The following is a 26,435-nucleotide window of genomic DNA, read 5'->3' as shown; positions in this document are numbered from 1 at the left end:
AGATGATACCAAAGAAAAGAAGAGAGAAAGAAACTGGGGTAGGGTGAGTAATTGGTGGTGACTGATGAGCTTATATAAGAAGCTTAAAAAGGAAAACTAAAAAGCCAACTAAAGTGACAACCAGAGTCCTTGGTATCATGGAACCCGAGTCCGTAGGATGACCCATTGTAGTAAGTTGAATGTGTCCCCCCAAAAGATATGTCCACGTTCTACTCTCTGGAACCTATAAATGTGACCTTATTTGGGAAAACAGTCTTTGCAGATATAATTAAGTTAAAGATCTCAAGGTGGGATCATCCTGGATAATCCAGCTGGGGCCTAAATCCAATGACAAGTGTCTTATAAGAAACAAAAGAGCAGAAGACACAGAATGGGAGAAAGTGAACCGTATTCTCATTGTCTAAGTTGGTTTTTTTTTTTTTTTTTTTTTGATTAGACCGTTTCCCATATTTAAAGAGAGTTGGCCTCCTCTGTTCTCTGTTAACCTCCAGACCTTCTGAGCTATCTGAATCTTCCACAAGTAGGTGGAGACTGAAAGACTCTTTCAATCTCCCAAATAGGGAAAAAAAATTGAGAAATTAATAAAACCTCACAGCAAATGGCTAGAGACTCCATTGTTCATTTAATTGGGGCCCACAACTAAAAAAAAAAAAATTACAGGCTAATTTTAGCTTGCCAGTTTAACGTTAAATGGGCAGACATGCAAAGTTATAAATTGGGGATAAAAAGACACAACTGTGCAAGTAGAGATTAAATAGGTTAGCGGTAGAATGTGTGAAAAAGAAACTAAATCACCTGGAGTTGGGACACAGAGGGAAGACCATGTAAGGACACAGAGAGGAGACTTCTGGGCAGCTACAAGCCAAGGAGAGAGGCCCTTAGAAGAAACCAACCATGCCAACACCTTGATCTTGAACCTCTAGCCTCCAGAACCAGAGAAAATAAATGACCGTTGTTGAAGTCAAAAAAAAAAAAAAAAAAAGAATTGAAAGTGACATGCTTGTCAATAGCAACAATTCTGGGCTGCATTAATAAGAATGTAATGAATAGAGCAAAGGAGACAGTAGGCTGGGTCTCCTCTGCTGGATGCCGTTCCTGGAATCCATCCCATGCTGAGAGCAACATCTGCAAACTTGAACTCCTCACCCAAGGGAGGGCAGCTAGGCCTCTAGAGTGTAGGTGTCATGACCAGTGAACAAGCAGATGAAAGAGTTCATGATTCTCAGCTTGGAGAGAATCTTTAGAATGAATGTGATGCTGTTTTCTCGCCTTCAAAGGACCATCATAGGAATCAGATTGGACTCTGTGTACCAGTGGGCAGAAGCAGGTAGAGGCAGCTGGGTCTTCAAGGGACTAACAAGAAATAGCCAGGGAAGGGTGGGGGGGGGGCAGTGTGGGAACCGAGAGTGTGCTGTATCATAGAAGCCGAGGGACAGCTCCCAGCCTTGTGATGTTTGGGTGGAAAGAGACCCATGACATGGTGCGGATTGCCAGTCACCATGGCCGTGCAAACTGAAAGACCAGGAAGGAGATACAGGACTTTTCCAGAAAGGGAGAAATCTTCGAAGACTCTCACATTCACATTCTGTGTCTTGTCACGTATCTATATGTCCTTGATTTTGGCTAATTTGGAAAAAAAAAATTCACTGCTGCCAACCACCTGTGAGCAAAATTCCTGAAGGCTATTGGAGGAAAAGTTAAAACAAGTTAGTAAGTTTTCCAGTTGAAAGGGCTGCTCTTCATTTTGAAATAACATCCTTCCTACATTTTTTTCTGAGTGGCAAATACTCTGTCATTTTTGAAATCATGATAATAGTTGGAACTTGAGTTTTTAAGTGTCTGATTTTGGCAACATAAAAATTGACTGTCCCTTTTGTGGATTTTTTTTTTTTTTTTTTGGTGAAATTTCCTCTTCTCGTAAATCCAAAAATCTGAGATCCAGGGCTCCAGAATACAACAGAAGGAAAAATAAGATTACTTTTTAAAATTCAAAGGAGGAATCTCAAAATTATCATTGAAGAGCTTTTTCCTACGAAATTAATAAGGAAGGAAAAGATGTTTAGATAGGTTACTTAGATTTTGGAAAGGTTTTAAAATGCATTTAAGGTGGATTTTTAATATAGAATCAAATAAATTAGAATTAGATGTGGACTAATTCAGTTACAAGTGTTTACGTTTAGTGTTTCAGTTGAGGTCATTCTAGTTTAACAGAGGAAGGCATCATCCCTTTTGTGCTCACCTGGGCCAGGTACAGAGCAAAGTCTTTTCAGTTTCAGCTGCTCTCAGCCACTCTCTCAGGTATTCACTCCATTTTACAGAAGAGGAAGCTGAGAGTTTGGAGAAGTTAACTGACCGTGAAAGAATTTAATTCTGCACCATAGTAATAACCACCACAGTACAAGCAGTTTCCCCAGATCACTGCATTTCTTTCTCACTGGCACAGGCTCATTCCTGTGATACCACTATCAACCACAAGGGAGAAGCATAGACCCATATTTTAATGTGTTCATTTTAAATGACCAGTTTTACATATTCTTAGATTAATTAAAGCAGTTCAAAGCGCAAAAATCTATGTTAACATTTTTTCGATGCTTCTGTTTTTATCCATAATATTATTTTCCTGGAGTGAAGAGCCAAAATGGACAAAGTGAACAGAACTCAGTACTGCTCTAGAACGTGTGTTCTCATCTGAAAACACAGACATTGGTTGAGTTTGTACATGTGGGATGCAGATTTTCCATGAAAAGGAGCAGAATGAGTCTAGTATTTTCATAAAAATACAGCAAATGAATCTACCACTTCGTATTCATTCTTTTTTTTTTTTGAAATAAATTTAAATCGACACAAAAGTTGCAAGATTAATATACAGACCTCCTGTATTCTGTCCGGATTCGCTAACTTTTAACATTTTCGACATTTGTCTCCTCTCTCCTGAGACAAGGATATTCTTTTTTTTCTCTCTCTAACATCAATTCTTTATTGTATCAATGCTAGCTGAATCAAATATCACAAACACCAAAGGCTTCTAAAACATCATATTTACACCGTATTTGTTCTTAAAGACAAGGTCTGGGTCTAACACGTGTAAAGTGGTGATAATTATAATGATCTTCCCCACTTATCTCATCACACAGGACAGTTGGAGGCTCAAATGAAATGATCATCTCTGGCCCTTCCTTGAATAACTACTCCCTCCTCCCAAGGCAAAGAATAAAAATCCTCTAAGAACTGTAACATTGCTTGCAAATGTGACCAAATCACAAGGCAACAGGAGCTAGCTATATATCTGTATCTCATTAATAAACAGAGTAGTTATGGGTAACTTCCTAAATCGATTTTCTAGACGGGCTCTGATGGCAAGAGTGTCCTTGCAGAATTACTACAGGGGATCTGAGAACCTCCAGATGGCCCACAGGCAAAAGAAACAGTGGCTGTGTTGTGGGCGCCCCTAACATGTTGACACACTTGCAGAGACCAGTTTATAGGCCTCTTTGGCTTCCCTCCAACAGGGTTAAGTCTCCAGAGACACCCCTTCCACCGGCTGCTTTTTTTTCTTTTTTTCTTTTTTTTGCGGTACGCGGGCCTCTCACTGCTGTGGCCTCTCCCGCTGCAGAGCACAGGCTCCGGACGCGCAGGCTCAGCGGCCATGGTTCATGGGCCCAGCCGCTCCGCGGCATGTGGGATCCTCCCGGACCGGGGCACGAACCCGTATCCCCTGCATCGGCAGGCGGACTCTCAACCACTGCGCCACCAGGGAAGCCCAACTGACTGCTTTCTTGATGGTTGAGGAGGAAGAAGTTCCACCTCCAGGGAAGTAAATTCTGCTGAACACCATGGCTGTCTTTAGGAAGCGGACCACGTAGCCAGGAGGGAATCGTGACTTTGCGGGGGGGAGTAGGGGCGTCATCAAAGCGGGGCTGTGTCGTCGGAGGGGGGCGGGGCCTGGCACCACGTGGTGCCCAGGGCAGGAGTACTGGAGAAGACTCCGGGGTGGGGTGCACCTCGAGGAAAGGGAGATGGAGCGGGTAGGAAATTTACCGCCATCCCTCCCGCAGAACCTCCACCAGCACCACCACCCTTTGGGGACCCGGTAGATTCCTGCGGCCTCTCTGAGGACGTCCTGCTAGTCCCCAAACTGTAACCAGCTTCGCTCTTCACCTGAGGTTTGCTCTCCCTCCTTCCCTGCCTCGCTCCCATTTCCCTCCACTTCCTCTCTCCTGTGATCGCAGTTCCCCAATAAGGTGTTAGCACGGACGCTTTGGCTTCAGGCTCTGTCCCCTAGGGAATCCAGGATGAGACAGAGTGTTTTGTTATTTTAGAATTTGAAGCCTTCAAGAAGGCGTGTAACCCCGGCCTTTGTATTCATGACCAGTGACCTAAACCACTCGAGCTTGAAAAGGCAGAAAGTAACCTCCGGGTTAATGTATGCAGGCTAAGGGTTTGCTGCAACTTGTAAATTGGCCACTAGATGGCGCGCTAACCGCATCCTTTCATGATGGCCCCTTGTATGGCGCTCAAAACCTTTTTCAATTCAGTTATTTTTCTGATTGAATCCTGTGGTAAGAGCTTGAGCTGCAGAGAGTTCTCAAAATAGCAGAAACAGTGGTTATGTAAGTAAATAATATAGTGTGGAAACGTCTATCGACAGATGTATTTACTGCCCTTGAAGGTGGGTTTCAAATGACTCTTTTCTTATACTTGATGAAATTCACCTGACACATTTTAGTGTGAATAATTTAGTGACATTTGTTACATTGACAGTGTTGTGCAACCACCATCTCCAACTAGTTCCAAAACATTTCCATCATTACAAACTAAAACCCCTTTTAAGCAGTCTCTCTCCCCGTTTCCCCTCATCCCAGCCCCTGGCAACCACCCAATCTGCATTTTTGTCCTGATGGATTGATTTATCTATTCAGGACATTTCATATAAATTGAATCATACAATATGTGATCTTTTGTGCCTGGTTTCTTTCACTTAGCGTAATGTTTTCAGGGTTCATCCACATTGTGGCATTTATTCATTTTTATGACTTCATAATATTCTATTGTATGGTGATACCACAGTTTATTTATTCAGGACATTTGGGCTGTTTCCATTTATAGACTATTGTGAATTGTGCTGCTATAAACATTCGTATGCATATACTTGGTGAGGAGCTGTTTTCAATCCTAGGAGTGGAATTGGTTGGTCACATGGCAACTCTCTGTTTAACTTTTAGAAGAACTCCCAAACTGTTTTCCACATCAGCTGAACCATTTAACATTTCCACCAACAATGCAGGAGAGTTACAATTTCTCTATATCCTCACCAATACTTGTTCTCGTCCTTTTTTTATTATTAGCATAACCATCCTAGTGGGTGTAAAGTAGTACCTCATTGTGGTTTTGATTTAAATTTCACTAATGACTAATGATAATAAGCATTTTTCATGTGTTTGTTGACCACTAGTATATCTTCTTTGGAGAAATATCTATTTAAATTCTTTGCTCATTTAAAAAAAATTTGGATTGTTTTCCCTTTTGTTATTGGGTTATAAGAATCCTTTATATTCTCTGGTTCCTAGATCCTTATCAGAATACAATTTGCAAATGTTTTCTCTCATTCTGTAGGTTATCTTTCCATTTTCTTGGTAATATACTTTGATGCACAAAAGTTTTTAATTTTGCTGAAGTCAAATGTCTTTATTTTTTATTGTTGCTCCTGCTTTTGGTATTATATCCACTGCCAAATCCAATGTCTTGAATATTTACCCCTACGTTTTCTTCTAATAGTTTCATGGTTTTAGCTGTTATATTTAAGTCATTTATGCATTTTGAATTCATTTTTGGTGTGAGATAGAGGTCCAGCTTCATTCTTTGGCCTGTGGATACCTCGTTGTCCCAATACCATGTTTTGAAGAGACCATTATTCTCCATTGGATGGTCTTGGCACTCTTTTGAAAATCAATTGGCCATAGAGTATGGGTTTATTTCTGGATTCTCAATTCTATTCCATTGGTCTTGAAGTCTATCTATATGCTAGTACCACATTGTTTTGATTGGTATAACATTGTAGTAAGTTTTGAAATTGGGAAATGTGAGTCCTCCCGATTCCTTCTTTTTTGAGATTGTTTTGACTAGCTGAGGTTCCTTGCAATTTCACACAAATTTGAGGATTAGCTTTTCCATTTCTGCCTAAAAAGCCATTGGAATTTTTATAGAGATTGCGCTGAATTTGTAGATAACTTCGTGTAGTACTGACATCCAAACAATATTTAGTCTTTCAATCCATGAACACAGGATGCCTTTCCATTTATTTGGTTGTTCGAGTTCTTTAAGCAATGTTTTATGGTTTTCAGTGTACAAGTCTTTCACCTTCTTGGTTGAATTTATTCCTAGTTGTTTTATACTTTCAGATGCTATTGTAAATGGAATTTTCTTAATATTCTTTTCAGGTTGACCATTGCTAGTGTGTTGAAACAGCTGACTTGTGTGTGCAGATCTTGTACCTTGCAACTTTGCTGAATTCATTTATTAGCTCCTGTAGCTTTTAGTGGATTCTTTTGTGTGTATAGGATCGTGTCATCTGAGAATGGAGACAGTTTTAATTCTTCCTTTTAAATTCGGATGCCTTTTATTTATTTTTCTTATCTAATTGCTCTGCATAGAAATTCCAATGCAATATTGAAGAGCAGAGGTGAAAGTGGGCATCTGTGTCTTGTTCCTGATCTTAGGGGTACAGCTTTCAGTCTTTCACCATTGAGTTTGATGTTACCTGTGGGTGCTTCATAAATGCCCTTTATGATATCAAGGAAGTTCCTTCTTTTTCTAGTTTTCTGAATGTTTTCATCATGAAAGGGTGTTGAGTTTTGTCAATGGCTTTTTCTGGGTCATTTCAGATGGTCATGTAGGTTTTTTCCCTTCATTCCACAATGTGATATATTACATTGATTGATTTGCTTATGTTAAAACCACCCTTGCAGTCCTGGGCATATATTTTAATAGCTTTTAAAAAAATGAAGACATATATAAAGTGTTCCAAGAATATAGAAGACGTAGAATTAATTCTGCAGATCAGGGAGGATGGTATAGTGAAAAGGATGAGTGGAAAGAAGGAGGAGGAAGACAAACCAGCCAGTAGAAAACAGAAAAGAAATGACCTTAAATGATACGGGAATGAAAGCTGAATCTTTAAGCAGAGACTTCCTTTAATCCCAGGTAGTTGAGAAGCCATGTCCGATTTCCAAAGATCCAGATTCACTTTCCTTATTTATAAAATGAATAGATTATTTTGGTTTTGATTATCATTATTAAAATTATAATTTCTTAACTACTCATATCATAAGCCTTTCCTATGTAGTTACACAGTTTGGGGACCATAAGTTTTAATTGTTGTATAAGAGCCCGTGGTTAGGTGGTCACAGTAGGCATTTAGATTAGTCTTTATTTTTAGCATACTATGATGAACACAAAGTAGATTATCTATGAGACACCTTCTAGCTCTAAAATGCCGTGACTTTGCGATTCTATGAAATGGATACCACAGGTCCTACCCACAATTCCTAATCCCTAATCCTAGATGGTTAGAAAACCTCTCTACCAGATAACTTCCTTAGGTCTACCCTAATTCTTACATGTCTCAGTTCAGACATACTGTCCCTTGTCCTGTCCTTGTGAAAATGGATAATAGTGAATCACCTGTTGCCTGTGGAGAGTTGTCTGTTCCTCAACGCACTCACACAATTCTCTATTACACATATCTAATCTGATTGGTTAATCTAGACAGAGTGGGGGGGGTGCCTCCACTGCTGGGCTCTCCAGGAGTATGTAATTCTGTGAGCTAAATATCCCACCTGAGGATAGATCTACCTCTTTTAGCTCAGCGCACAGACATTAGGCATTTTTCAAATCACCTTCGTGAGGAGATAAATAGGAAAACATAACCAAAAAGAAACAGATGTCTTTATAGATGACAAGTGGCTTTCCCTGATGACTCTGGTTAGCACTGCCCGCTAAGCAGACAGACCCTGGCTCCTTTCCCCACATGCAGGCTGTTTTAAGCACTCAGAACCAGGTATAACTCTGTGACGCATCCATTGTCCCAAGTTCACACCCAAGGCTAAGGTGGCCTGGTTCGTGGGCACCATTTTCCCACCAGCTTCCTTTCTACCTGGGAGACATCCTTGGGGAGGTAATGCGATGGGGCTGGTTAAGGGTTTAGATTCTGAGCTAAAGAGAACCAAATTTAAACTCTGAGTCTATCACCTATCCCCCGTGTGGCCCTCGGCAAGTCACTGAAGCTCTGTGGCCCTCAGTGTTCCTACCTGTAAATGAAGAATATCAGAGACTTCCTAATGGTCTAAGGAGAGATTTAAATGAGATACTGTCTGTAAAGTGCATAGCATGAGACTTAGCCTGGTGTCTCTTCCTATTTTAAAGCTTTTGTCCTATATTATACTCATGCAATGAGTTTCCTTTCTGCCTGAGGGATCCCGAGAACCATCAGATTCTGTGCAGAGCTGATACACTGCACGTGTGGCAGGAACTAGTGTAGCTTGTCAAGCCAGTGTCCTGGTTGCCTGTGATGATTATGTATCTCAGGTGTCTCTAAAGAATGGACTTTCCCAAATCACCATCATTTCACAACAGAAAAATAATTTAAACCAAAGAGTAGCAGTAACTGTTCTCTTTTAGGACTAATTCATTAAATAGTTATTGAGCACTTGCTTTGTTCCAGGGTTATGATTTCATAAAAACACAAAATGAAAAACCATGATCCCTGATCTGAAGACATTTACAATTTAAGGACAGAAGAAAGTCAAGCTCGTGCAAAACCAGGGCAAGGTCATTGTTTCCAAGATTTGTGTTTCTGAACGGAGGAGTCCTTGCCTCTCTTTCAGCTTCTAGTTGTTAGAGTACGCCCTTCGAATCAGAACCCCTAGAACAAGACTAAATTGAATAAAAATCTTGTTAGGCAAGTGGGTGGTAGAGTTCCTAAATGAACGGAAGAGTTTCTAAATTCTGTACTCTTTTAAACTTACCCTTTTAACTTTTAGTGGTAAATGATGACTCATGATGCACTGTTCACTGTCTGGCCCAATTTAGAAACTTTGTAGTCATCATTAATGTCTCCCTGTCTTTCGACCCACATCCAGTTCACAAGCCAGTCAGTTCAATTCTAGCAGCAAAATGTCTCTTGAATCCACCCCTTGTGTTCCCACCGCCACCCTCAGCCTAAGGGCTCAGTTTCTCTTGCCTTGTCTGCCCAGTTCACATGTCCGTCAGCCCATCCTGCGCGCCGCAAGCCAGGCAGCGTTCCAAGAGCCCCGGCTCAGGTGAATCACATCTCATCTCTAGATGTGCAACAACTTCACAGGTGTAAAATGCTAAAGCACCAATCAAGATTTTGAGAAATCACAAAGGTGAAAAGTACTAAAGGAAAGCGATGGGAAAATATCCTACCTAAAGAGGGAAAAAATTCACCAGATTCTTGGAACAATAGACCCGATTTGAACATTTCCTAGGCCTCTAGGAGTTTCAAGAAAGCCATCTCTTTTTTTTTTCCTGAAGTTTCTTTTATTTAGATCTGTGTTTTTCCACTATAATTGTTAGTGTGAGGTAAATCAAATATAATTTTCAGATGCTTGTTCAAAGGGCTGACCAATCTCCTTGTCTTATCATTTTTTAAAACTAACGAGAATCTGCCTTTAGAAGGAAATAGCTTTAAGTACCACAATTGCTGCACTTTGATTTTTATACCACGCTGAAGAACCCTTTAGTACCTTTGTAAGACTGAGCATTTATAATGGAAAGGAAGAGTCTGCAGTGAAGTTTCTACTTGACAATAAAGTGACCAGGAAACAGCACAGTTGTTCTGTACAAGTCAGAAGACACCTGAGGGGTTTGAGGTCATCTAAAACATTTAAGGTGGATTTTGTCCTTCTGCTCAGGGGTTCAGCCTCCCTGTTTGTAAGGTACCAATGAACTGCATCACTGATGCCATTCAGAAGACCTGTAAGAAATAGAGCATTTTAGAACTGACAGAGACTGGAGGCTTCATCTAGCCCAGGCCCCTTGTTTTCAATGAGAAGCCATAGTTGGAAAAGGGAGCGATGGCCCCAGGCCACCCAACTAGTCAGTTTCTCAGATGGCCCCAATTGTCACCCTAGGCAGACTCCCCATGTGCTTGGCTGGTGTACATCGAAAGCAGCTGCAGAAAATAGCTGTCATGGTGCCAAATTCTTATCTGCTGGTGTCCTTCAGATCAGGAGGGCTGAATGCCAATGGGAACCTCAGAGTCTGTGAATTCTAATCCTGGACAGTTCTGGTCACAGGGTCTTACATTTCCCTCCAGAGCAGAGGTTCTGGGTCACATCAGAGGGGAGTTGGAAAGCATGAGTGCATCCTGTGGGTGCATCTGAAGCTGTGCAGATTGTTGGTGCTGTTTATAACCTCAGTATGTTATAATGGCCATATCATCAATCTATGCATTGTTCTATCCAGCTGACCTGACCCTACAGATATATTTTAACAATCTCTTCTCACATCCCAAAATGAGCTAGATGTGTTGCTTGTTGTGCAAATCAATACCTTGAAGATTTCAAAATTCTAAAAGGCCAATCCCTTTAGAGGAGAGCTGAAACAGAATCACAGTTAAAGGCTTAGAATTGTCAGATTTAAGGAAAAATAAGGGACCCTTTGCACTTTCTCCTACGTGCTAAGAAGATGACTCTTCCCAAATGGTCATCTCAAAGTGGAGATGACGGTGATGCTGACATTGATACTTAACGGATGAACATTTGTTGATGACCTACGATGCCAGGCACTAAGTGTTTGACATTCACTGTTGCTTTGAACCTTCACAAACAACCCCATCAGGTAGGTTCTATTATCTCTTCATTCTACAAGCGAGGAAACTGAGATTCAGTGATTTTAAGTCACCGGTAAGAGTCCGTGCTCTTCACCGCCATACTAGGCCTTAACGTCAGTCACTAGACCAGTATTGGAAGGCCTCCATGACTTACAGTTCTTTCTGGGAAGCCCTTCCCCTGCCTTGTCCCCTGGCCTCACCTGTCAGCTCTCTGGGAAGCCCTCCATGGAGATCCAAGGTTGGGTGTTGTACCCTTCCTCCTGGAGGGCCATGTCCCCTCATAGCACACAGCACCCCATGCTTCAAGGATCGGTCCATTTGTCCACTTCTCTGTTCTTGGCAGCTCTTTGAGGTGAGGCAAGTATGTCATTCATTTCATTCATCCAACGCTGTCCTGGCTCATAGCTGATGATCCATAAGTGCTTCTTGAATAACTGGCTAATGTGGAAATTGACAATAGGTTTCAGTTATCTATCGCTGAGTCATAAACCACCCCCAATTTAGTAGCTTAAAGCAACTCTATTATTATCTCCCACAATTCTGTGGATCAGGAATTAGGACAGGGCCCAGTAGAGATGGCTCACCTCTGCCATCTGTCCTCCATGGCCCCTTCATTTTCTATGAGATGCTCCCCAGTTGGCCCCCTGGGATCATCCATCTCACTGATCTTGCCGTCAGCTGGGTCCTCCATTCTCGGGTGTGGACTCAGGGTTTCTGTCTCTCTTGTGTGGCCTCTCCATGTGGTCCCATCAGAAATGTGGTTGGAATTCTCACATGGAAGCTCAAGGATCTCAAATAAGTACAAGCAGAAATGGCTGATCCTTAAGGCTCAGGCCTGGAACTGTCAGAGTCGCCTCCACCACCTTCTATTGGTTAGAGCAGGTCCCTGGGCCAGCCCTACACAAGGGTGCGGGCAATGGGGCGCCTGGTTCATCAGGGACCATCTTTGGTGATTAGATACCCCATTATCTAGCAGAACCAAACCCATCCCAGCCCAAGTCTCCAAAGAAATGGTGTCAGTCAGAGGAGGACCAAGACAGAGAAGGTGGATAGCTTGGCCTATTCCATCACCACTATTTGAGGGAAAACCTATAATTAAAGCCCATAAAAGTTAGGGATTGCCAGAGAGCTCTGTGCATGTGAACAGCCAGTAGAACAGGGCCTGGTGAGAAACACTTAAGATGTTCTGTTTAGAACATAACCTATAGCCTATATCCAGCAAGGCAGAGGTCTGAGATAGCGTTAGAACCATGGTCTTTCCACCCATTACAGTTCCCTCCTTTTCTCTGTGTACATTCGGTTTACCCATCCTGTCCCCTCAGGCTCCTGAGGCCTTGGTTTCCACCCCTTCAAGCACTGCCCTATGCAATTTTTTTTTTTTTTTTTTGCGGTACGCGGGCCTCTCACTGCTGTGGCCTCTCCCGTTGTGGAGCACAGGCTCCGGACGCGCAGGCTCAGCGGCCATGGCTCACGGGCCCAGCCGCTCCGCGGCATGTGGGATCTTCCCGGACCGGGGCACGAACCCACGTCCCCTGCATCGGCAGGCGGACTCTCAACCACTGCGCCACCAGGGAAGCCCTGCCCTATGCAATTTTGATGCTCCTTAGTTGGATTTAGCCTGAGGAGTTTCTGCTATTACTTTTGCACAGATGATACTCCCTCCCACTGCCTGGCTCTTGGGACAGTTTCTTTAAGGATCATACGAGTCTCTTAGACTCATGTCGCTGAGCTTTGTGTTTTATGGGATCCTTTCTTTGCATTTGAAGATGATTGCTTCCAAGGCATTTGAGAATTCTCTGGGGTTTTGTTGTTGTTTGTTTTTATTTCTTTTCTACTCAAATTATGCATGTCAAGGCATTTAGTTACTTTAGTAATGTGCCCAGTATAAGTTAATCAATATTATCATGAATAAACATATTTTTCCTTACTTGGCAAGTCTACAGATAAAAAAACTCTTTATTGAGGAATACTGAAAATGATTCCTATGCTTCCTTAAATAAATTTCTTCATTAGTATGATATAATGACTATGATTCTAATAAAGCCCTTGGATAATATTAATATATGGACAAAAGAAATGGGATTTTGCAGTCCTGAACTTTGGGCATCACTTTCCCTTTCATCTGAAAATCAGGTCCAGCCCTGAAGCTACAAAGGCTCAAAATTAAGAGCCTGTAGGAGACAGGAGAGATGGGTATGAGGCAGAAAGAGCAGGAAGCCATACGGAGATTCCTCTGAGAGCAGCCTTTATGGAACCAGTGCACACGTTGATCCTGCTGACTTTCCTGCTAGACTACAGTGGCATCACACGGAGAAAGCCCTTCCCATCTCAGCTGTCATCCCAACCTCTCTAGAGAATCTTTCTGATCAAGTGTTTGCTCCTATATCCAATCTAGACTGATCTATAGGCTCCTGACCTACTGAGATGGCCACAAAGTCAAGAAAACATGAATCTTACCAATGAAAAGGGCCTTAGGAATGATCTAGGCCCGTGGTTCCTAAACTTCTTTTTGCCTCTGATTTTCTTTTTACACTTTTAAAAGATCTTAAAGACCCTGAAAAGCTTTTGTTTATGTGGCTTCTATCTGTTGATATTTACTGGATTCGAATAGTCAAAACTGAGAGAAAACATCTGCTAATTCATCATGAACTAATTACATGTGAAAGCAAATAACATATTTTCAATAAAAATAACTCTGTTTTCCAAAACATTTTAATAGGAAAAGTGGCACAGTTTTATATTTATGCACATCTCTTTAATATCTGACTTTGTAGAATGTAGCTGGATTTTCATTTCTGTTTTCTACATCCATCTGTTGTGATACGTTATTTTGATCGACATGTGAAGAAAATCCAGCCTCACACAGATATGTAGTTGTAAAGAGAAGAAGTATTTTACTGACTACTTCAGGTAATTGTGGTTATTTTTTGATACTACACCAAGACTCTACAAGTATAATTTCTGAAAGGTTGGCTGCAATGTGAAATCTGAAATCATATCAACGAACTTTTTGTGTTGTTACATCAGAAACCATTGGTCTATCTTATGCTCCTAAATGAATTTGGATTTTTTGTCCCGTGGATAATTTTTGAGATTGAGCATTATGATCTTTATTTTTTTAAGAGAAAACCAAATGAAAGTTTCTACTTAGTGGCAACAAAAAGAAAGGTCAGTGCAGGAAAACTAGAGGTGGCATAAAAGAGCAAGGTGATGAAAGTGGTAATGGGGAATGATGGGAGAAATTTGCAGGAGAACTAAGGACATCTGAACTACTGTTAGAGGAAAGGAAAGAAATCAAGACTTCATATTTTTTGTTTTCTTTTTTGTTTGTTTGTTTGTTTTTGTTTTCAGTACGCGGGCCTCTCACCGCGGCCTCTCCTGCCGCGGAGCACAGGCTCCAGACGCGCAGGCCCAGCGGCCATGGCTCACGGGCCCAGCCGCTCCGCGGCATGTGGGATCTTCCCGCACCGGGGTATTAACCCGCGCCCCCTGCATCGGCAGGCGGACCCCCAACCTCTGCGCCACCAGGGAAGCCCCCAAGACTTCATATTTTTTTTTAATTAGCATTTATGGAACATTGCCCAGGTGCTTAATAGAATTATCTCATTTAATCCATTTTCAATACTGTGATGTAGGATGTATTATTCTTGTCTCACAGGGAAAAGGGAAAGTGCGTGAGGATGCAGAGCTGTGAAATAGACTGAAACCAGCTACATCGGACACAGCACAGTGCAATCTTTTAAGAAATATGAGTTTTAAAAATCCCAAAAATAATATATAAAATTTTTAACAAAGAAAAGTAAAAGATAAAACCTCTTGCTCTTTGCTCCCCACTCCTCCCCATTTCTACTGATGAGAGTAATAATCAATACAAATACCATATTTTCACCAAACTGAAAGCCCCTGCTCTTAACTGTTCCACAAGCTTCTTTACCACAAGCAATGAAGGACACCAAAGTTGATTCGTAACCCATGTTGGTGATAGCAGAGCCACAAGGGCTGAGAAAATTCAAGGCACTAGTACTTTAGTGCTAATTATGTTTACACCATTACATGTAGATTTCAGGTTCTGGCTACTTCCTAGACCTTCTCAGAGTCATGGATTCCAAGGAATTTTCTGGATCGTTTTTCACTGTTGTGGGAGAGAGAAGAAAAGAGAATACAAAGGGCAAACAGCATAGAAAAGGAGATGAATGGTGAGTGCAAAGATGCAAGCACTCTGACAGTCCTCAGGTGGATAAACAGAAGTGCCCAGGGAAAAGAGAGTGGCCAGGTGACCAGTTACAAAGGCGACCAATCCTCGCCTCCTAGTGAATTCTCCCGGAAGTTAGATGCTGGGCAGTGAGAAGTCAATTATGAACTTACCTGTTTTTTGCCCTTCCAGACATTACTAAAATGAATTTCTTGGTTATCATTTTAACTTACTTAAAAAGTATCAGCCAAAATACCTACCTATTATCTACTAAAATAGGATGTGTTCCATTTAGTTCTTTTTATAGAGGAGGGGGATGTCTTTCTTATTTATTTTTGACTTATGAAGCTTTTATTACCAGGGGAAAAGCTGTGCCTGTAAAAAAAAAAAATCTCCTCTGTAAAGTAACGGTCATTGTCAACTGTCTGCTGAAGGAGCCATCAGACTATTAAAATAAAGTTGTAACTTGAAGCTCAGTGCAAAAGACTATGCCCCCAATCAATTTTACATCCACGACCAAGAGAAACGCCTAAATGTTTCAAAATTACAGTGCTGAAAGCATTTCTTTTAAAATATTCATCTTAGGAAGAGCCTGTGAAAGGGGATTTTTGTTCTCTTTGATTGAGTCACTCTCACTAATAATAAAGCTTTGGTCCCTCAAAAAGCCCCCGAAGAGTATTTTTCAATTTACTCATTTGATTTGTTTATTCAGTACTTTTTACATTTCTTAAACTTTTTTTTCCTTCAACTTTTCTCTCACAGCAGTATAATCAAATTGAAATAACCCTAAGGACAAACTTACTTCTCTCTCTTTTTTTAATTCGCTGATTACCCCAGCCCCCAACTCCTATTTCTCCAACCCAAATCCCTAAAGGAAAATGATGAAGGGAAAAAATAAGGATGGTTTTGGGATGCGTTTCTACCACTTAGAGCTCACGATAGTCACAGTAGATCAAGAAAGGACTGGTTCAAGGTGCTTCAGGCCTCTCCCAACAGCAACCCTCGCCCAGAAGCTTGAGCAATTTGAACTGATTCATTGGGACTTACTAGAAACTGGCCCCTTTCTTCTTTTTTTCATAACATAATTCTTGACATTGGACTTTTTACAGAAACCATGGAGCAAAAAATTCTCGAGAAAGTATTTTTTCTTCTCTATAAATTATGAGATTATCAAGTGCAATAAAAAATGAGTTTTCAGAGAACAACATTCTGGGTATGTGAGTCAGTGAAAGCACCCCCTTATTTGGGATGGGAGCAGAGTAGGGGCAGAAAATCTGTGGGTTTGACCCTGAAGTGTCCTGAAAGAATATAATTATAGTAACAAAACATTTTTTATTTATGAAAATGTGCCCTAATATTTCCTTGTTTATTCAAATGCTTTTTCTTATCTGTATTCACCACAAATATAGTCTCTCTTTTTTTTTTCTTTTCTTTCTGTTTCTGTTTCTGCTCTGGTGGGGCACTTCTCTCTCACTGTTTTAATCCAGGCATTTCAAAACAGGACCTAGTCTTAAAGACCGGATTCCTGAAATGTCCCACCTGTTTCAAGTGTCCTCATTTGCCGAAGCCTCCCCTCCCTTTTCCTTTAGTTATCAGTCAGCCTTTACGGGTGTTGCTCACTGCCTTAGAAGGGTTGCTTAAATATTATCACATTCATAACTGACGGCAATCTTCCAAGGTGGCCACTGTTATTACCCCATTTTGTAGACAGGGAAACTGAGGCAGAGTGGGGTTGCACAGGGTCACTAGTCTGGGGGGTGGCAGAGCTTGGATTCCAGGCTTGGTTCTGCAGACCTTCAGGTTCACCTTAACAAGATACAACAATGCCTCCTTTTCTCGAAAAGGACCTCATTTCCTGGAAGCTTTGGAAAAGATCTTGACTCGGAGCTGGCTTCGAGCAGATGCCCCACCCCCAAGAAGCCTGGCTTCCAGTGCTTACAAAAGGCCTGAGTGCCTTTAACCACCGTGATGAGGTTTTCTGTAACTAGTTACTCCCAAGTTCTCCTTTAACCAGAGCGCCCTGCTGAAACCCCCTGCTGACTTCTGCCACTGAAGACTGGATCCCCACCGGCTATGAACAAAGGCCCAAGAAAATGGTGCCAGAAAGCAGTTCTCTGGAGCTTGGGTTCGGTTTAGTTCAACACAGGAAACCATGTTCCCTCACCTCACTCTCACCTCCTAAACTCCAGCTGTATTTTCTCTGTCTGGGCAAGAAAACTGCCTTTCAATTTCATAAAATAATGGACACACCCCAAATCAGGCAGTTGTTTAGGTAGTTCTATCCTTCACACTTTTCTAAAGTTTCTAAAGTTTCTACAAAGAGAATGCTCCTTTAAAAAAGACCTGTGTTTAGAAAACCATGTGATGGGTTTCCCAAGTTATTACTTCCTGCGTAAACTGCAGGTAGTTACGTCAAAAAGTCTATATAAACAATATTTGAAAAAAAGAAAAGCTCGACTGAAGTACAAATTGGCGCCTTGTATTGTGGTTTTATTCTGCCAGTTAGACCTGAGACCCATCCTTCACTTCCGGTATGTGGGCCTGTAGGGGGTTCTTGAACTACTTGCAATTGTTAGCACTGGTTTAGGCTGGAGAAATCGTAGTGTATGTGTATGTGTGTGTGTGTGTGTGTGTGTGTGTGTGTGTAAAAGAAAGAAGTGCACATATATTACTTTGAAGAGTGTATACCTTTCAACGTGGCTCAGGCCCCAAAAGGTTCTTAGGGCCTAACAAGCCTCCAGTTCCTGCCTTCCAGTAACCTTTGCCTTGAGAAGATGAATCATAGAAAGAGAGTTACGCTTGAAGTTGCAGTGATCTACATGTGATCAACCCCCTCGGCCGACAATGACCTAATCCCCGTCCAGAGCCAAGAGGGCACCTTTAAATTAATTCCCAGACCAAACTCAGTCAAGGGCAACAAAGACCACATTCTGACGCCCCAGGGGCACTCGGTTTTCACAACGCGTTTTATTATTCATACAAAAATAAATTTATTTACATTTGCTAATTACTGCGGTAGTGCGGCCTGGCGCAGCGGCGCGTTCCCCCGGAGCAGGGTCACTAGGTACGGAACAGCCTCGGCGGCCCGCCCCGCCGGAGGAAGAACGTGGACGCCGAGAGGCAGTGTTGGAGGCGGGGGCCACCCCAAGCGGCGAGGCCAGCTGGGGACAGTCAGGAGTGGGGGGGAGGGGAGCTGCAAGTAGGTGTGGGAGGAGGGAGCAGAGGGAGGCGCCGAAGGAGACCCGAGCCGGCTTCAGTGGGGAGGGCCGGATGGGAGGCTCAAGCCTAGAAGGGGAGGGGGGAGACGGAAGCCAGGTGACGGAGAGATGGGCGCCTGGGGGGAGTGAGAGGCGTGACCGCACCTGAAAGCCGAACCGCCAGGGCCACTCCTGGCAAACCCAGCTGAGTTGGTCTCAGAAAGCGCGCCTCCACCTCTCCCCGAGCGGAGACTGCATCGTGTGCCCGCCAGGAGGGCGCTGCCCCGTGGGATACAAACCTGGCCCAGGTGTGCCACACTCTCTTTGCAACTTAAAGACGCGCCCCAGGTAGGTCTCACGTGAAGACCTCCGTCTTTGAAGCCGATTGTCGAGAGCGCGCTCTAACAATTACCTAACCGCGAAAGGCCTGGGCTGCGCGGACTCGTGCCATCACCCACGTAGATCTGGCTCAGCCTGGGAACGAACGCCCAGGCGGCTGCGCGCTGGGCTCAGACTGCAGCGCCGGCGTTAGTCTACACTGCTAAAGCCCGAGGTTGGAGCTGGGTCCGCGTGTAAAGTGTCGTCGCCCAAACCCGCGGCAGCCTAGCCGTTCGCACCTGCGATGACGGCCGCGCCGCGGAACCCTGGGGCTCTGCACCCAACGCCCGCCACCTGTCGAGTTCACAGTCCCGGGGTGGAAGTCTAGGAGAATCCAATGGAACTGTCCTCCCATTCTTGGGGGTTCTCACGCTCTCTCCCTTCTCTCCCTGACTCCCAAACACACTCGCTTAACCAATAATCCCTTCAAGTGAGTTCGAGTTCGATCTAAGCGGTGGTTCCACATAATCTGTTGGCTGCGGAAACTTCTTTGGTGTCAGAGTCGGGTCGTCCCGAGACCACAAATGGCCATGTCTGTAAAATCAAAAAAAGCATCAGATACTGGAGGAGAAACGACCGTTTCAAACCGAAACCGCTCTCCAGACGGAACCCTGGAATATCCCCGGCTTTGAGTAGCTCAGATTTTATCAGTATTCTGGGAATCTGCGTGTCTTCTCTCTAAACTAAGACTTTAACTTTACTGTATTTTGATCACGTGAGACGGGAGGTGTCCGTCCATGCTGTCCTCACGATGATTCCGCGAAATTTGCATGAATTTGGAATTCTGTTGCTTAGTTCCCTTCCCCCCAACACACACACACACACACACACACACACACGCACACACCAATCAGCCATTCGCTCCAAATAGGAACTGGTATATGATCTTTCTCAAGCCTGGAGAATTGGCAGGTCGGAGAGGGACTTTCCAGACAAATCCCGTTTGGGGAAACCTCTGCTGTTCTTCAAGAATTGAAAAACCCAAAGGCTTTCGAAAAGAGATCGGCCTTCCCTCCTTCCTTTCAGAAAGTAAGGCTTGTTGATTCAAACCTGTCTGACGCTTAGCTGGAAAAAGCTAGGAAGGGAGATTTGCCAATCAATCTACAACGGGACAGAGGACTCAGATGGAACTTAGATTTAGCCCGGAAGCAGGATATTAGACAATAGCTGTCACTGGGTGATGCAAACACAGAAGGGTGGATGGTTCTCCTCCAGGAAAATGGCTGGCCCCTCCGGTGATCTGGGAGAAACTAAACTGGCCTCCTCACCACCCATACCGGAAACCCCCTACCCCCGGTTTTCCCCAGCGGTCAGACTCTGCCCGGCACCCGGGAGCGCGCCGGGCATCTCTCGGCCGCCCGCCCCGGGCCTCGCGCGCCGGGCCCCTACCAGGTTCACCGGGTGCACGTAGCCGTTCTCGTAGCGGTCCTCCTGCAGCAGCTGCCGCAGGTGCGCGATGTAACTGGAAGCCAGCCGGAGCGTGTCCAGCTTGGAAAGCTTGGTGTCGGGGGGCACCCAGGGCAGGCTGGTCTTGAGCCTGGAGAAGGCTTTGCTCAGCACGCGCATCCGGGCGCGCTCGCGGGCGTTGGCCGCGTTCCTCTGCGACTGCTTGCACTCGGCCGCCGAGCCCTTGGGCGGGAGGGGCTTCTTGCCACCGCCGCCCCCCGCCACCCCGGGCCGTTTCCTCTTGCAGCCTCCGGTGCCGCCGGCCGCTCCCAGCGTACAGCGCTCCTCCTCGCCGTCGGGGTCTTCCTCCTCCGCGGACGAGTTGTCACTGGGAGAGATGTAGCTGCGCTCGGCGCCGCGGAGGGGCGGCCTCTTGGAGACGGGGACCGGGTACCCGCGCTGCAGCTCCCGCAGCTCCATCTCTTCGGGGTCGCTCCCCGAGCTGGTGGACATCGCCGTGTCCCCCACGCCCCCGCCTTCCGCCCCCAGGCCAGTCTCGCGGCCTCCGCCTTCCGCTCCCTCGCGGAGGCGGGGGCCAGGCTGAACTCCGGTGAGGACCAGAGACCCGGGTCGGGAAGCGCGGAGCCCAGAGAACGAGCCCCGCCGCTGACCCGGGAGAGCGTGGCCGAGAAGTCGTCGCCCGGGCCCAGGCTCGGCGCGCACCACGGCGCGCAGCGCCTTTTGACAGGACTATTTATCTGTACTCCTCGGAAGAAACCACCCAGGGCAAAGAAGAGGGGGTTGGAAAGGGGGGCAAGAGGTGGGGCGGGGGCGTGGAAGGGGTGGGGACCATTTTCAGAGTGCAGAGGATCTGCTGGTGGGGGCGGGGAAGGGACGTCTCTGTTGAGCCGGGATTTGGGCCCCTGTCCCCGACGGACCCATCAAGTGCGAGATGACTGTGCGCAGGGTGAGTGAAGGAGGGGACATTGTTCGTACCCATGTACCCATCCCATTTCCACCCCGCGACTGATCTTAGCGATGGCGAAGGTTTCCAGACACGTGGAAACCCCAGGATCGCGACCTCTGCTTCTTTCCCGAGTCTTTTCAGCAGAACACTATTTTCCAAGTTCATCACTCATAACGTCTGACTGCCTATTCAAGCCTGGCCCGACAAAAGAGTAAAAGCAAAACAAGCAGGCAACACCAAACAGTCCGCGAGTTACCTCTCATCTCCCTCCCCTCCTTTCCTTTAACTTCGCTGTATGATTTCCAGAGCGTTTTCATCTACATTGGTTCCTTTCATTTTCAGACATCTGTGACTTAAATGTTATTATCTCCACTTTGCAGAACTTGAAGCTAAGCCGCAGAGATAGATATTAAATAAAGGACCCCAAATCAACAGGCTGGTAAGTAGAATATGGACTCAAAATCCGTGAGTAGAATCCCTGGCCCCTCGGTATTCCAGTCGCTACACGCCTCCCCGCCGCACAGCACAGATGCTTATATTTGCTATTTTTTGCTGTCTTGAGAGTTCCATGTGTTAATTTTGTTTTTAACACCACCGTGCGTAAGATAGAGGATCCTGCCCAGCGGTTGAGTTATAGTCTAGAGACTCGATGACTATTTTAGATGGTATGTTGAAGAGCGCGCTCCTGGATGCAGGATGTAAGTCAACACAATCGTCCAAAGTAAAATACAAAAACAAAAAAACCCCGACAAAACGGCACCTAGAAGTATGCCCCTCAAAGGAGACAAACCATAACTGCGGTCTTATCGTTTTCTCACTCGAAGGGCCTTTGCAATACGTGGTCTGGGGATGTGTACTTCATTTTGGAAGTGGACACCAATGGCCAGCTATTGAATGCGTGCTGTGTGCCAGGCACTGCATTAGGCGCCCTGTGCCTGCCCACTGAGTAATTGAAACAAACACACAAAACTAAAACAACAACAAAATAATTCAAACCCTATGAGGTTGGGTTGGCGTTAGTTACTCCGTTCTGAGGAAACTGAATCTTCACACCCGAATTAGGTGTTTACTGTCCTTTCCCTACAAGCCCACAGCTTCCCAAGCTGAGCGAAGCTTAAGGAGAGACTGATGGGCAGTTAGCTGGGGATGGAGCGGGCAGAAGCCGCGGCTCCTCCAGCAGAACAAATGCGCCCGGCTCCATGCCTGAAGGGCCGCAACAGGTGGCTGGCCCGGGCTGACTTCATCACTCAGGCATCATCGTTCCACCTTCGTCTCCCAGGCCAGGCCTCCCCCGTGGGGGTGTTTCGCCAAACCCTTCCCGCTCGCCGCCGTTTGCAGAGGTTTTCTCCCGGTATATTTTGTCATTTGGTTGGGAGGCGGGGGTGGAGAGTAGGGGGAGGGGCTCCTTTGGGATCAGTTGAGTAAAAAGATCGCTCGCTCTCAGTTCTCTCTGGTCTGGGAAAACGCAGGGAATACTTGACAGAGCGTAGACATCGTTCCTGAAACGCTTGAACTTGAACTTGACTCTAGGTGTGCCAGGTGAAGGAGAAAAGCAAAAAAAGAAAAAAAAAAAAAAAAAAGAGAGAGAGAGAGAAGGGGGAGCAAATAAATATGAAGAGGAGATCTCAGGCAGCTTTTTGCATCGCCTATTGATGACTTGAAGCTATCAGCATAAATACAGAGTCTCACACATTAGAGGCAGGCATATAGGTTTTAAAAATCGGGATTGTTTATACAGGTGCAGAACAAAGTCTTTTCTTTAGAAAAGATTAATGGCAGGGAGAGCGCTAGATTTTCTCTAAACAGTCGCAAAAACTGTACCCAGCCACAACGCGAAGTGGGTCATGGCCAGTTTCTTTTCCTCGAAGGAACTGCCTGACCCCAAGGATTCTTTTTTTATATATATAGCTCTTTCCTTTTTCCTTCTTTTTTCTTTTCCCTTCCTCCCTCCCTCCCTCCTTTCCTTCCTTCCTTCCTTCCTTCCTTCCTTCCTTCCTTCCTTCCTTCCTTCCTCCCTTCCTCCCTCCCTCCCTCCCCTCTCTTCTTCCCTTTCTCCCTCTGATCTCTTTCAAGAAAGACAGCTATTTTCTCTATTTTCTTTTATCTTGTTTTCATTTCCCCTTTCACTCCATTTCTTTCTAGTTACATTTTTATTCTTTCACTCTTTTTTTCAAGTTGCAGACTCCTAATGAAGATTAAGAAATGTATCTTCATCTACATTTCATGTTAGTATATAACTACAGTTTGCTTTAACAGGTTTGTAATGACATCTGACATCCATCACCTCTTTAGACTTTCAAAATGCTTTTACTTTTCCTTCTCTCTCAGTGATTACAAAAACCCCGTGAGCTGAACAGTGCAAGTATAACTATCTCTTTTGAAAAACCTGTCGTTTTAATTGTTTTGGCAAGTTCCCAAGTGAGTATTGTAAACGAACATTGCAAATGAATAATGAAATCTTTACTTTTGTATTTTTTCTCAAAGTTTTATAAAATAAACTCGTATTTTTGAAAAGTTCTATATTTACAGAAAAGTCATAAAGATAGTAGTACAGAGAGTTCTCATATATTTCACACCCAGTTTCCCCTATAATTAATATCTTACATTAGTAAGGTATATTTGTCACAATTAATGAACCAATATTGCTACATTATGATTAATGACATTCCACACTTTACTTCTATTTCCTTTTTTACCTAATGCCCTTTTTCTGTTCCAGGATCCCATTGTAATAATCAACCTTGATAGTCTGTAATTGATGATTTGACATCTTGAAGTCACGCCAAAACTGTTGACGTCCCTACCACCCCTGTGGTTTTACAGCACACAGAAATCATATTACTATCCTTCCAACTAATAAATAAAGAAGTGGTGGGGAGTTGTCTGGTGGGGATGTCCCCTCCTTAGCAGGAAGCAAATACAGATGTTGGAGTTTGTGTTGGAAGGTTAGTACTTTTGTATTTTAAAAAAGCACGTTGAAAGCAATTCCTATCTGCCCATGCTTTACAACCTTTTATATTTGTAACACAAATATACAGTTGTCTATGGTATATATTGATGATTTTGAAATTCTTTAAGATGTTCTCTTTAAGTATGCAGTGGGAGGTGGGGTTAAAGTTACAGTCTCAAACATTACTACATTTAATAATAATTAATAAATTAATAATCCTGGCTCTCCTGCTTATTAGCTGTATGACCTTTGGCAATTTACTTTTTCTGAGGCTTAGATTACTGATCAGTATAATATGAAATATCTAACTTGTTGTGAGGAAGGGGGAGTATATGAGCAATTGCCCAGGCCACAGCCTGATGCACTGGAGAAAATCAATAAATCCTAGTTATTTTTATTACTATGAACTGCCTTGCCCAACATCACACACCTAATAAAGTGTCAGGGCCCAGAACTGACCCAGGTTTTGTACACCACGGCTTGATGTGGATTTCAGACAGCACAAGATGTTTCTTTGCTTTAACTGCAGGCTTCTAGTGTGTGAAGTGCATGGTCCCCTTGCCGGACATTTTCCACAGGCCTCATAAGAGACATCACTGAGGGAAAATGGATGGGACTGCATCAGAAACTTTCTTTCTCCAAGTTTTCTCACCATAAAGTCACAGCACTTCTCCAAGCCTCACTTCCCCTATTTGAAAACTGGGATAAAACTCCTAAATCAGTAACTGAAAAGGATTAAATGAGATTGTGGAGAAGCAGCACACTAAGTGTAACAGAGAAAAGGTGCTTAATTTGCTAAAATAAAAAAAAATGCAGACTTTGGTTTTTAAAAAGGGAGAATGAGGTGGATTATAATTACAGACCATAGAAAAGAAGGCCATTTAATGCCACCTTCCCCTTCCTCCGAAGTAAATACTGGGTAAGGAAGTATAAAGTTGGTCAGGTCAAGTGGGTTTAGAGTTTGTTTGCGGGTGGGAGGTGGATACCAAGTCAAAGCATGTGGTAAGTAGGTGCTTAAGAAATGTTTGTTGTTGGAATGCATTTCCCATATGACTTTCCTGGTGGTGTCTCCCCAGAGCCTCCTGATGTTCTGGGTTTGTCCAGTTGGCTGAAGAAATTGCCCACACCTTTGACCTAGAAAAACAAAGAGTCTAGACCAGCACTGTCCAATATGGATGTCACCAGCCACATGAGGTGATTGAGCACTTGGAATGTGGCTAGTCATGTACAATATTGTAAAATACACACCGGATATTGAAGACAATATGAAGAAAAGAATGTAAAATATCTCACTAATTTTTTTTAAAATATATGTCAAACGATGATGATAGTTTTGATATACTGGGTTAAAGGAAGTATATTTTACCATTAAAAATAAATTATAAATTTTTACCGTTAAAAATTTAAAAAATGACTGTTGCTTTGTATTTTTACTATGTGGCTACTAGAAATTGGGAATTACAGATGTGGCTCGCATTATATTTCTATTGGATAATTCAGGGATTAACGAGGCAATTGTGCACTGAGTGTCTAGTGTTTGCTGTGGCAGGTGTTGGTGAGCCAGTCTCCCGCCCACTCGGAAGGCACATTCTCGTGGGAAAAAGCACCATAATGCGGGAAGCACACATTACAGCACGTCTGCTCTCACTAATCCCTGTCATCTCGCCTGCATCTCTCCACGTGTACCCGACCCCGTCTAATCCCTCCAACCCTAGAACACGCTGAGAAACGCTTCCAGTTGGTTTGGATTTCCGCAGCTCGTTGCACTGGGAAAATTTACAATGAGGCGTCCATTCCCCAGGCAGGATGGCCACCCCGCTGACACCGACCAGGGCTCCAGTGCTCAGTTCGTCCGCCTTTTCAGAGCAACCCTGGGTACCGAGTACTACGCCCAGTTCCGGGTTAAGCGGCGCGCACGTCACGTGGTATACGGGTCACGTGATACGCCGTCTCACGGGGACGGGGAGGGGTCACGTGGGGGGCGTAGGTTTAGGCCCGCCACGTTTCTTTGTCTCGCGAAGCCGGAGCTGGCTTGTGTTCCGGGGTTGTCCCCAGGCTGCCTGACCTGGAAGGAAAGGAACTCCTGGCTCTTCCCGCCATCCACGTGGTCAGGTATCTGAGGGAACAGTGAAGCTCGCGGGAGGAGTTCTCTGTCACCCAGGACACAAGCGGCCCTCCCCCGCTCGTTTATCCAAGATTTGCGGCCAGATTTTTGCCTCCTTGGAGCCCCGTGAGGCCTTAGCGTTTAGACAGGCCAGGGCCTGGACACATCAGGTTTGCAGAGGCTGAAGGTAGAAAGGCCCGAGTTAAGAATGAAAAGGGAGCACACAACATTGTTAATCAACTATAATATAAAATTAAAATTATTATTATTATTTTTTTTGTGGTACGCGGGCCTCTCACTGTTGCGGCCTCTCCCGCAGTGGAGCACAGGCTCCGGACACGCAGGCCCAGCGGCCATGGCTCACGGGCCCAGCCGCTCCGCGGCATGTGGGATTTTCCAGGACCGGGGC

The 26,435-nt window shown here is 44.3% G+C and overlaps 1 protein-coding gene and 1 long non-coding RNA gene across 2 annotated transcripts; one reads left to right on the top strand and one right to left on the bottom strand.

Annotated features, from left to right (window-relative positions):
* Positions 1–17,992: 17,992 nt before the first annotated feature.
* Positions 17,993–20,892, bottom strand: MSC (musculin). Its single transcript, XM_027127923.1, has 2 exons — positions 20,009–20,892; positions 17,993–19,153 (listed from the first exon to the last, which is right to left on the bottom strand). The coding sequence occupies exons 1-2, from the start codon at positions 20,516–20,518 to the stop codon at positions 19,067–19,069; spliced, it is 597 nt and encodes a 198-aa protein (XP_026983724.1). The 5' UTR covers positions 20,519–20,892; the 3' UTR covers positions 17,993–19,066.
* On the top strand, positions 20,874–25,325 carry LOC113631457 (uncharacterized). The gene is made up of 4 exons (XR_003437336.1): positions 20,874–20,972; positions 21,353–21,411; positions 23,692–23,917; positions 24,999–25,325. It is a non-coding gene; the product is annotated as an uncharacterized LOC113631457 (long non-coding RNA).
* Positions 25,326–26,435: the final 1,110 nt, after the last annotated feature.

The sequence above is a fragment of the Aethalodelphis obliquidens genome, unplaced genomic scaffold (genome assembly GCF_003676395.1).
Source record: "Aethalodelphis obliquidens isolate GAN/ISIS:26980383/991018 unplaced genomic scaffold, ASM367639v1 scaffold33, whole genome shotgun sequence".
Taxonomy (NCBI): domain Eukaryota; kingdom Metazoa; phylum Chordata; class Mammalia; order Artiodactyla; family Delphinidae; genus Aethalodelphis; species Aethalodelphis obliquidens.
Note: the sequence above shows the minus strand (reverse complement) of the source record. Positions and strands in the feature narration are given on the sequence as shown.

Excerpts from the sequence above, each read along its gene's own strand:
- MSC (XM_027127923.1), bottom strand. The coding sequence starts at position 20,518 with ATGTCCACCAGCTCGGGGAGCGACCCCGAAGAGATGGAGCTGCGGGAG. Across the intron at positions 19,154-20,008 it reads ACGTGCACCCGGTGAACCTG|ACATGGCCATTTGTGGTCTC; the intron begins GTAGGGGCCCGG and ends TTGATTTTACAG.